We start from the raw sequence: 12,573 nt of genomic DNA, 5'->3' as shown, positions 1-12,573 counted from the left end.
GTTCGAAGGCACTCAATACACAGCTGCTGCAACAACGGACTCAAACATACCAACAATGTCTTGTTCTGTCCAACACGGTGTTGCCATTAATTGGAGCTGACTTAATGGCAACTAACAACAGCACCAAACTTTGTGATATGGATGAGTTACCTAACACCCATTAAATAAAAACCCAGTAACGGTATCCCTCTCTCACGGCTGTTGCAGGAAACAAACAGAACAATGTGCATAAGCTACGTAGCGCCTACTAAGAAATCAGTTAAGTGGTTGCCTTAATGATGATAATGTCCTTTAGGTGCCAAGTGCATATGATGGAAACCACCACAAAAACCCAATGGATAAGGAAACAAGAGTGAACCCAAGTCTCAAACAGTCTGGTCACGGGGGAAGAGATGTATACTGTATCAGTGAATCAGCACCAGCGAGAGAAAGAAATACTGGGAACACCCATCTGGGTCATGTCATCTGGGTGAGCAGGGTCTGTTAGGAGACTTTTTCCTCTCCTTACATTAGCCCTAAAATATCATAAGATTTTGGGGTGGGTTTTCCGAAAAAAGTAGAAAGGGAACAAAAAACGAGGAATAGAGGTAATTAAAAGTTCCTTCCGATAGCACCACTTTGTCTCCCTCTAGGTTCCTTAGTTTCCCAGGGCTCTGGTGAATAAGACGGGCCAATGTGTTGTGTGACAGTTAATTTTATGTGTCAGTTTGGCTAGGCTATGGTGCCCAGTTGTTTGGTTAAATACTAGTCTAGATATTGCTGTGAAGAAATTTTATTGATGTGATTAACATTTACAACCAGTTGACTCTAAGTAAAGGATTAATATCCTTTACTTAATGTGGGTGGGCTCACGCAATCAGTTGAAAGTCTGAAGAGAAAAATTAAGGTTTCCGGAAAAAGGAATTCTGTAACACAGAAATCCTGCCTGAGTTTCCAGCCTGCCCTATGATTTCAGACTCATGAATGCAACATCAACTCTTGCTTAAGTTTCCGGCCTGCCTGCTTGACAGACTTTGGGCTTGCCAGCCCCCATAATCGTATCAGCCAATTCTTTAAAATAAATCATAGATATAAATACATATTTTAAAAAATCAGTTGCCGTCAAGTCAGTTCTGACTCGTGGCAATATCCCACGTGTCTGCTCTCCATAGGGTTTTCAATGGCTGATTTTTTGGATGTAGACTGCCAGACCTTTCTTCTAAGGGACATCTAGGTGGACTTGAACCTCCAACCTTTTGGTTAGTGGCTGAACAGGTTAGTTGTTTGCACCACCCAGGGACTCCTTGGTGTAGCTTCCATGTAAGGAGGTAACTGGTAATGTGGTTGGGGCAAGCAAGAAAATTATCTGGTAATGCATCACATTACGAGATGGTACCTTGAAGAGCCAAGGCCAATGAGAACAGAACCTATAAATGTGAAGTCACTGGCACAAAGACTTACTCTTGCTACACTTAGCCGGTGAGGGTAGAACCAAGTATTTCCAGCTTTTCAGGAGATAAATGCTCTCCTAAATAAGTAGCAACAAGTATCTTAACTTCCCCAGTACAAATTAAGGCCAAAGAAAATGCCTGCACAAAAACTCAAACATGGTAGAATCTGGAGTAAGCCTTTCTTTGTTGGGGAATTGGGGAATGGGGAGGAAGGAGTTGACAATTTCAGTAACAGACAATAAAACTATGATTTCTAACATTTATTGCATAGCTGCCCTGCCAAAACTTGTGCGTCAGGATCTTTCAATCCACACTTCCAACTCCTACCCCAGCCATTGCCCTACCATCGGGACACCCTGTCCTGGATGGAGCGCTTACAAAAACTAAAAGGGACAAAGGCCTGTCCCAGTGAAAACACAGGCTGAAATCTGAAAGTTAGAAGATTCTCAGCATCAAGGAGAATAGGTATTACACTTATCATTGGCCAAAAAGTTTGCTGTGGAAAATTCCAGGTAACAAATTGTCAGCGTTAACAGGTTTCTTTTGGCTTTGTTTTGTTTTTTCCTCTTTGAAGGACAGATGTCCATCTTGCTGTTTATGAATCCTGGTCAGGAAAAATCCTAGCCAGAGGAGGTGTCACCAACTACATGGATTTGAAGTATTCAAGTCTTTAGAGATCTGGAAGGTTTATTTCTTTACTGTGCTTTAAGTGCAAGTTTACGAATCCAGTCAGCCTCTCCTACAAAAAGTTATACACACCTTGCTATGTACTCCTAGTTGTTCTCCCCCTAATGAGACAGCACATTCTTCCTCTCCATCCTGTATTCCCCGTGTCCATTCAACCAGCTCCTGTCCCCCTCCTTCCTTCTCATCTCGCCTGAGATCTGGAAGGTTTTGATTTTTGTTCCAGAGATCAGTTAAATTTGGCAAAGACCAACCAAGAAAGAGGAGACAATAACACCTGATGGCTTCCCAAATACCCATTAAAGACATGGAAGTTCACGGACTGTTTAAGATGAACCTGGGAGTCTCTGCAGCAGTGGCAGGGATGTACCTGTGTCACTAGATGGTGCCTTGGAGAGCTACGGCCAATGAGAACAGAACCTATAAATCCAAATTTACTGGCACGAAGACTTACCCTTGCCTGCACTTAGCCAGTGAGGACAGGACCAAGTATTTCCAGCTTTTCTGGAGATAAATGTTTTCCTAAATTAGTAGCAATAAGTATCTTAACTTCCCCAGTACAAAAAAGGCCAAAATCCTTTACAATTGTTCCACAGGCTTGGTCTCCCAACCCAGTGTGACTTGGTCTCAGCATCCATAAATGCGTAGGTCCTGGAAAGGAAGCTGAGGTGAGCCTGGAGCAAGAATATACCTCCCAGATTCATTTGGTCAATCTGATTCCAAAACATGAGTAAAATTTCCCATTAGCATCCAGAATGACTTTCTAAGTAAGCTTGTCTTTCATAGGTTGGGATCTGTCTGGGAAAATATTGTACCATCAATCTAAAACATATTCCCTTTAAAAAAAAAAAAAGCCCAAACCCATTGCCCTTATGTCAATTTCAACTCATAGTGAGCCTATAAGGCAGAGGAGAACTGCCCCATTGGGTTTCCAAGGAGCACCTGGTGGATTGGAAATGCCGACCTTTTGGTTAGCAGCCCAATGCTCAACCACTAGCCACCAGGGTTTCCATTTTTAGGGTCACTATTTTTGTGTGCCATCTACTCTCTCCCACTATAGCGTCTACAGTGGATCTCTCTCAACAGTTCCTTAGGACACTACTTGTGATTGTCTCAAGATGGTAGGTCTTATAGTTCTACTAAATTTGGGAAATGATGCATACCGTAATCCCCCTTGTGAAGATTTCTTGGCATGGAACAGCATGTTAAAGATTCTAAGAAGTCATACATTAAAGAAGCTTGTTTAAATTTGTTGAGTCATGTGTTTCTGGTCACTATGAGTCGGAAACGACTTGACGGCAGTGGGTTTTGGTGTTTCTGGAACTCATTAGATCCCAGATTCCTGCACTCCGCCTTTGCTCCCAGCCATGACACAATGAACAACCCGTAGAACTGGTATTTCATAGAGCATAATTTAGATGTCTTCATATTCCTTTCAGTCAAGGATGCCTATCTCAAATTACGGACAATCTAGATTAAGATCCAGTTGGGTGGAACAAGATCTGATGCAAAGAAGCACTCAGGCCAGGCAGAGAATGAGTTACACACTACACTGAGTTCCAAGGGAAGTCTCCAGTCCTGGAGTAAAAATCTGCAAGGACTGTTTGGGTTGCTGTCAGCTGGATTTGGTAGAGGATCTCTGAGGATCAGGCCACTATGAAGTCACTGAAATGGCTACTGGTATGCCAGGTTTCAGGAATGGAAGGAGAAGCTACACCTTGGCCTACTGAGTGCAAACAGCCAAGATAATTGGCATTTCGATGGTCAGGCTGCCATTCTACTGGGATCCAAGGAGCTTTCTGTCGGAGCCTTGCCAGCATGGATATAGGGCTACAAGATGCTAGAACTAAGAGGGGGACGCTGGACAGATGTACAAACCAGCAGGACAAGTACAGCCAGAAGGAAGCAGATAGGATTCAAGGCACAAGGAAACCAGGAATTAAAGTCGGGAATGCGTTGGTGGTACGAGAAAGGTCTATCTGAAATCAGAGGCTGGCCACTGTTCAGGGAGCAGAGGCAGAAAGGAGCAGAGTGTAGACAACAACCACAAGGAGGGGAGAAATGGGATGCTGGGAAGGAGACTTGACCACCACTGCCATTTATTCTTCTTGCTTCTGGGCTTCTCCACAGGTTCAACAATCCTGGCACAGTTTGTCTAGACTCTGACTGGGACCTTGCCAACAGGGGCATCTGATAAACGCTTAAGGCCCAAAGCCCAAGGTGACCTCATGGGTCCATTCTAACCAAAAGACAAGGGACTGTAGACATCTCAGCCAGCTATTTTGAAGGCAATAGGTCTTATATAAAAAATATTTGATGTGACAAAAAATAATACTTCTGTCCTTGTCAGAAAAATGGGAGGGATTTGCAAGGTTGCTTTATTATTTAGGACTAATGACCCAAGAAACAAATTTTACTATTATATAAAACAAAAAAACAATACAAACAAAAATAAAGACACTAAAAAACCCAACACGCACACTAAAGCATCTACGTGGGAATTTAGAGAAACATAGAACGCACTGGTGCGATTTATTCAATACTTTGTTGCTCAGCATGTTGGTAGAATTAGGACAGTCTATGTAAAATGTCTAAAGTAGGAAAGTTTTGATTAAAAAAATAGGCACCATTGCCAAATTCTTTGTTCAGAACGGCAAAATTATTCTGTCGTCCAGTGGTTCTCAACCCTAGATGCATGTTAGAATCACTTAGGTCGCTTTTTTAAAAAAAGTCCCAATCCTGAATCCCCTGCTCAGGCCAACTCAGACTGGAGGGTGGGGACAGGAAGAGCAGGACATCGGTTTTTCTGTTTTTTTTTTTTTTTTTTAAGTTTGTTTGGTTATTTTTTTGTTGCATAACAAACCACTCCAAAATTTAGTAACCTATTAATCTTGGTCATCAATCCACAACTTGGGCAGGCTTGGCTGAGTTGGCTTGTCTACTCCACACAGCATTAGCTCAGGTGACTTGGCTTGGGGTGACTCATTCACATAGTAAATTGGTGCCAGGAGCTGAGCTTCAGGCTGACGCTGAGGGCCCCCATTCCTCTCCAAAGGGCTGCTTTGACTTCCACATAACATGGTGGCTGGGTTCCAAGAGCGAGTGTTCTCAGAGACCCAGGCATAATCTACATGGCTTCTTCTGACCTAGCCTTAGAAGTTCTAGAATATCACTTCTGGCACATTCTATTGGTCAAGAAAGTCACTAAGGCCAACTCAGATTCAGAGGGAGGGGCGTTAGATTCCAACTCTTGATGAGGGGAGAAGCAAAGCACTTGCTGCTCTCTTTAAATGAAGCTCCTGGTGTGTTACCAGGCTTGAGATCCATGGCTGCAATGGATGACTGTATTAGTTTCTTGTTGCTGTTGTAATGAATTACCACAAACTTCGTGGCTTTCAGTAACAGAAATGTATTCTCTCATTTATTCTCACAGTTCTGGAAGCTAGAAGTTCAAAATCAGTATCACTGAGCCAAAATCAAGGTGTCAGCAGGGCTGAGCTCCCTCTGGAGGCTTTAGGGGAGAATCCGTTCCTTGCCTCTTCTGCTTCTGGTCACTGCCAGCACTCCTTGGATTGTGGCCGCATCTTCAAATTTCTCTCTTTCTCTTTGCATTGCTTTCTCCTCTGTGAGTGTCAGTGTTCGATCTCCCTATGCCTCCCTCATATAAGGACACATGTGATTGCATTTAGGGCCAATCCGGATAATCCAGGACTATCTCCTCATCTCATGATCCTTAACTTAAACCATATCTGCAAAGACCCTTCTTCTGAATAAGGTAACATTCACAGGTTTCAGCCATTAGGGCCTGACTTCTTTGGGGAGAAGCATTATTCTGCCTACCACAGTGGTGAAAAACGTATATGTGAGTTCCTGAATCTGGCCCCGGCTTCCTGCATTCCTATGGAATGGGGAGGGATCAGGACCACAGTGAGGAGAGCGAACTGCTTTGATATCCAGCATGCAAGAGCCAGCAGCTCAGGAAAGTGTCACTGCCCATGTTCTTTCACATTTTATCCAGTTATTTCACCCTTTATTTAAAAACAAAAGTTTTATTGAGATAAAATTCATATTTTCTTTTTTAACTCTAAAACTTCAATAAAACAAACTTTAACTTGTTATTGTTTCAATGGGTAGTTTGAAGGTTTTCAAATATGTCTCATAGGCTTTAAAAAACTCAGAAAGGGAAACATAAAGATATTGCCCAATATTGCTAAGACAACAAAGAGACCCAGCTGACGCAAACTCCTTTCCTCTCCCCCAAGGCACATACAACTTTAGGCATGTTTCTCTTAGAGTCAATAAAGAACTGATCACCTGCCAGCTCACCGCACCTTAAAGCAGGCGCATGGATGCTGAAGCCCTGACAACTCAGTAAGGATTGCCCTCAACTGCTAAAACCGCCACTTAATTTACAGTTTATTAATCAATCAACTTTTTTATTTAATTAAATAAATTAAAGCAAATTCATCTAATTAATTTTAACATACATAAAGTACTTGTAATCGTGTGTGCAACCGTAAGTGACATAATGCCTGTAACTCCTACCTCCTTTAAAGAATATGGTGGCAGTTTCAACCTTAATTAGAAGGGGCAAGCAGAATGGGTGTGCCGTTCCCAAAGCTCCCGGTCAAGAGAGCTTTATCAGTGCTGAGGCACCTGCTGGAAGGATCGCTGTTCGAGCGTCTGTGTGTGCCTGCTATTGCAGCGGCATACGGGACTTTGACACCCTGGTGACTCCACGATAACTCCCTCTCAGAGGCCATCTGGCTTGCTTTTCAAAGGGCACTGGGAACCTCACCAGGTCTGGCAGGGAGGATGGAGGGGCAACCCTCTGATGCAGAAGCATATGGCACCAAAGGTGGCAACTAATTCCCTATAACCCAACCAGTTCTAAAGAACCCACCCTCAGGGCGTCCTCATCAAACCGGATCTCACAGAGAAAGGAGTTACTCCAAAGCATGGGTGGCCTCGTCACAGAATTGACTGTGGCCATTAGAAGAGATTCACAAACCAGTTCTAATGCATTCTCAGCCTCTCTCTCTGCAAAGACCAGATTCTAAATAACCTCCTTTTAAACTTATTTAAACGTAAGGAATTTTCCCCTACTTATGTCAACTTCTAAGAATTTCCGTTTTATGTCAACTTCCAAGAATTTCCGTTTTTTTCTTTTCCCACTAGCTGGAGAAAAATCCACACAGCTCACCCCCATTTTCCCTAAAGGGAAGCTATCTCTTATGGGATACTGGTCACTCAAAATGGAAACCCTGGTGGCACAGTGGTTAAGTGCTACGGCTGCTAATCAAGAGGTCGGCAGTTCAAACCCACCAGGTGCTCCTTGGAAACCCTATGGGGCAATTCTACTCTTCTTTCCTATAGGGTCACTATGAGCCGGAATCGACTCGACAGCAGCGGGGTTTTGGGTCACTCAAAAGATGCCGCCACCATCATCACAGGAAATAGGAACCTACGTCTCCAATGCCATCTCCCACTCAGAATAGAAGAGAGTTGAAAAGATTAGCACACCTCTACAATTCTTGGGTTCTCAACCTTCCCTCTTAAGCCCTTTAGGCCATGTGCCTTTCAAATAGATCCTCCCGGCTGCTCAGTGGTCTGTCTGAGAGAGGGAAGGTTGTAACTGCTTCATTTCCTGTTGTCTGAACTTCTGACCTTACGCTCCCACCTGCTTGGAAGGAGCAGTGGATGAGTTTTGTTTCATAGCAGTGACTTTTAATCCCTAACCAAAGTTTACTTAGCGGACTTGTTTAGCCAGCTGATGCGATCCAATCCTTGTATGAGACAGTCACCAATGCCTTGAGAGCCCACGTGAGTCCGCATACTTTGCCTGTGTATCTGAGCTGATGCTTACCATGAGTCAACTGTGTCTGTCTTGAAACCTGATATGCCCACTTTACTTATTACGAGAATCATATTATACAATTAAATATTATGTAAACACATTTTATATGGGTGTGGAGAGGGCTGCTTCTATGGAAACCAAGTTGAATGCATTTATAAGTATCTCTTAACATTGGCATCAAACCACGTATGAGTGTCAATCATGAAGGATGGGAAAAATCTTTAAAAATCTAGAAAGATAACTTTGAATTTTAGGTTTTTAAAGCAGAAACGTTAAAATTTGCATTAAAGGAGTTATTTATGCAAGAATGCTGATGAAGAATGCCAATAAGACTCATCATCAAAAGATTCAAGAACTGACATACATTTATAAATTTTGAGCCACCATGGTGTTTATGCATTTTTGTTTTTTAAATTCCCCTTGACCAACTTTCTTTTTTCCTTTCATGAGAATGAATCAATATTGACTACAATTGTGTCAACTAAGAAGGCTGCACTTACCGCTGTCTCAAGGCAAGAAAGCCAACAAGCTCCTCCCAAACGAGGCAGAGGCAACCGTCCAGGCTGCAGTGGCAGCCGAACGGCTACAGGTCACCTAAGTGGCTGCTAGTAAGAGCAGCCTTCCGGTCAGTCCTGCTCTCCCCTTACACGTCACCGCCCCAGCCCCCAATGTTGAGAAAGGGCACTAGTTCATACCCATCCTTTTTGTAAAACTCCAGCATCATGTTATCCGTGGCGACGCTGAGGGGCCGGCGGGCCTGCTCAGGCTGGCGCCGGTCAGCGGGGTCCATGTCGGGGGAGGGCATTGAGCTGTAGTTGGCATTATGGTTCACATGTACGGGACTCCCGTAGTTCCCTGTAATGTTGAATTCTATCTCTGTGGGGAAGAAAGAAGGGTTGTACATGGTCTCCTCGCCTGTCCCGCTCCCTATAGGCAGGGGAAGGATAAGCAGCAATGGCTTCTCCTTCATGCTTCACCCTCAGAAAATGGTGTCTCATGGTTCAACATTAGGAACTGTGCTGATTTCGTTCACCTTCTTTACATAATTCATCACAATAACAGGCAGAGGAAAACACACATGTGGCCACCTTGATAGGGATTTGATAAAACAATTTCCATTCGTGATTTAAAACAACAAAAACTTAGGGAACAGGAACACATGGGTACTTACTGAAAAAGACAAACTAGCTATTGCAAACCTCATGTTTAACAGTGAGCATCAGAGCAGTCTTAATAAAACAAGGAAAAGCAGCAATGCCTACTATCATTGCTGTTAGTTAACACTATTTGAGAAACATTAGCCAATGCAATTAGTCAATAAAACAAAATAAGAGGCAATATTGCTACGTGTAGATAATGATACTGCCTTTCTGAAAAATCAAAGAGAATAAATTAAAAAGGATCAGTTATATTTAGAGATATCACTAAGGTTGTGGGCTATCAAATAGAGACAGAGAAACGCTCATCCCAGCTTTTCCCTGGCATAGCCTGTCTGTCCACAAAGGTAACGAATCAGCTCATCCACAGAACCTACAAAATTACTGACTTCGGTTTCTGCTTCTTTCATGCCTTTATCTTGATTTCCGACCCTCAGCCAACTTTGTGTCATCAGTAGAAGTCTTGTGAGAGGAGCAGCAGCTCAGATGTCTTCAGTTAGGTCAGCTCTGGTGGATCGCCTCTGATGTACAGGGCGCAGGCTTATTAACGTTTGATCTTCACAGGGGCTGATGGCTTGTCCTTGCACAGCCAAGAGCATATTCTTAACACTAACTAAACATAAGATATGGCACCAGCTTTTTTTTTCAAAGAAAATCCAGAACTTAGTGTATTAACTGCTGTTTCTCCTAAGTTGTTGGCATGGAGAGAGCCGTATTTGAGGGCTGTGACGCTTCCGTGACTCAGAACATTTCTGAAACTCCCTCTCATGGAGCTGCCCTCAGGGCCTAGTTCTGAACCAGGTACAAAAATGGACCTCATTGCCCTGAGCTCCACCTTTCCCTGCTATGGGGCAACTCAGAGGACACAGCCCCAGAGGAGCAAAGGGAATGCACCCCGGCCGTCAGCAAAGGCCCGGTGCATCACAGGCCTCCACTCTCTCTGTATCTACGACGTGAGGGACAGGGACCAGAGGGTCTCTCCTTTCTTCCTGCACCAACTGCCATACTCCATGGATTGAAAGTGCCCCACGGTGTGGGAGGTGAGACCAGTAAAATCCGTAGACAGGGCTATATACTGGCTGTGGACGCCTACGGGACAGAACCTCCCTTGGACAGGCATTAGGAGTTTAGGAAGCTGCCATGACTCTACCTCCTTACCTGGGTGTATCTGTGTATGCGTATATGTGTATCTGTGTGTGCGTGTGTGTGCATGTGTGTGCGTGTGTGTGCGTGCAGGCAGGAGAATTACAAACAAAACAAAAATCTTTGAGCAGTGGTACTTGGTTTCCAAGGCTTGGAACTCACAGTGACACTCCCCACCCCCCCACTCCCCAACTCTCTTGGCCCACACCTGGATGCCACCACGTACCCCCAGGGAAGAACCAGTCAGCATGCTGGATGATGGGTTCAATGATCCCAACGATCTGCAGCGAAACTGTGGTCATCATCTCTGTGATGTTCCTGCAACACACACAGCAGTTAGCAGCAGAAGTAAGCGAGAGGCACTGGGTCTCCTGGCCACAGCGCCCAGGGCAGAGCCCTGGACTCCAGCCCTGCAGACCAACGTTTGAAAGCAGGCTTTCTCTTGGGACGGACACTTAATTTTCCTCAACTTCTCTTTCCCCATCTATGGAATGGGGATAACTGCAGGGGTCCCCCCTTATAGAGACGTTAAATAAATAAAGTATCTGAAATCACAAATATCAGGCACCTTCAATGTGAAGTATGATTATTATAACCACCAGACTTATACTTGTTCCCAATCTTGTACTTGCTTTGGAGCCAGCCCTCTCTCCCCGAGTCCTGGTGTTGGAATGGAGGCACCTATGACAGGGTGTAGGGAGGTCTGGAAGAGTGTGCACAGGCGAGTGTCATATTCCTGGCCCTGACAGTGATTCAGGGAAGACCTTCACTCTCATCTTTGGCTCCGAGACCATCAATGAGAAAGATCTGCAGAAGAATCCTAGGCCCCTCCTAGGGCTGAAACAGGAACAGGCCACAACAGAAGAATGACCTGAAAAGCACCCCTTCTCCATCATCAATATGGCCTCTTCTCACTGTACTCACCCTTCTGCTTGTGGCCACAGAAGGTTGGGTCCTAATACAATTGCCATGTTACTGGGAGTCATCTTGTTTATATCTTGATATTCTGACAGCTTGGATAAAAACTTGATCAAGTATCTGAAAGGAAATTAGAAGCACCAAGATAAATTTGAGCTCAGCATCAACCATGTCCCTCCAGGACGGGATATCAGCTCCTTTCTGGTAGCACATCACACTGACAGCTCAACTCAGACATGCTGCAGTAGAGTGAAGACACGTCGTGGGTCAGGAAATGGGGACAGAGAGACTCAGACCTCATGCGACCAGACATCAACACCTGCTTCAACTGACTCCGGCCAGATAAATTTTCCATCTTTCCTTTTGACTCAGTATATAATTACCTAAATTTCCTTCCTCTTTTCAAACCTTGGTCACCTGCAATCCTCCTTGTGTGCAGAGGTGACAATCAATGCCCATGGAAGCAGTAGTCAAAAAATCAAATGACGTATTGGGCAGATCTGCTGCCAAAAGATGTCACTTTGAGGACTAAGGTGCGTCTTACTCAAGCCATGATGTTTTCAATCGCCTGATAGACACCCAAAAGCTGGACAATGAATACGGAAGATGGAAGAAGAATTGATGCCTTTGAATTATGGTGTTGGTGAAGAATATTGGATATGCCATGGGCTGCCAAAAGAACAAACAAATCTGTCTTGGAAGAAGTACAACCAGAATGCTCCTTAGAAGGGAGGATGGCAAGACTCCATCTTACATACTTTGGGCATGCTATCAGGAGGGACCAGCCCCTGGAGAAGGACATCATGCTTGGTAAAGTAGAGGGTCAGCGAAAAACAGAAGACCCTCAATGGGATGGATTGACACAATGACTGCAACAATGGGGTCAAACATGACGATTGTGAGGATGGCGCAGGACCAGGCAGTGTTTCACTGAGTTGTATACAGGGTCACTATGAGTCAGAACCAACTCGATGGCACGTAACAACAACCACTGGCAGTGACATCGACATGCTGGAGTGGTGTCCCTTGGGCTTACCCTCTGTGGGGTTTTCTGGAAATAAACCATGAAGAAAAAGCTAAACAGAGTTACCATATGACCCAGCAATTTCACTTCCGGGTAGATACCCAAGAGAAATGATAAGGCCACACAAAAATTTATACACAAATGTTCACACCAGCATTACTCATTATAGCCCCAAAATGAAACAACACAAATATCCATCAACTGATGAATGAATAAATGTGGTATAGACACACAACGGAATATTATTCATTCATAAAATGAATGAAGTTCTGATACAGTCTACAGCATGAATCAATCTTAAAAACATGAAGATTTCTTTCACTGGGTGAAAGAAAGAAGCCCAACAAAAAAGGCCACATA

General features: G+C 44.1%; 1 protein-coding gene across 1 annotated transcript in view; it reads right to left on the bottom strand.

The window, feature by feature from the left end:
- ARHGAP44 (Rho GTPase activating protein 44) overlaps positions 1 to 12,573 on the bottom strand; it is a 261,012-nt gene that overhangs the window by 20,387 nt on the left and 228,052 nt on the right. Inside the window, exons 14-16 of the mRNA XM_064271800.1 lie at positions 11,196 to 11,309; positions 10,498 to 10,589; positions 8,667 to 8,847 (exon numbers count right to left, since the gene is read on the bottom strand). Coding sequence (XP_064127870.1) covers positions 8,667 to 8,847; positions 10,498 to 10,589; positions 11,196 to 11,309 — 387 coding nt within the window. The remainder of the gene's footprint in view (positions 1 to 8,666; positions 8,848 to 10,497; positions 10,590 to 11,195; positions 11,310 to 12,573) is intronic.

The sequence above is a fragment of the Loxodonta africana genome, chromosome 18 (assembly GCF_030014295.1).
Source record: "Loxodonta africana isolate mLoxAfr1 chromosome 18, mLoxAfr1.hap2, whole genome shotgun sequence".
NCBI lineage: Eukaryota > Metazoa > Chordata > Mammalia > Proboscidea > Elephantidae > Loxodonta > Loxodonta africana.
This window is presented reverse-complemented; position numbering and strand designations above follow the sequence as displayed.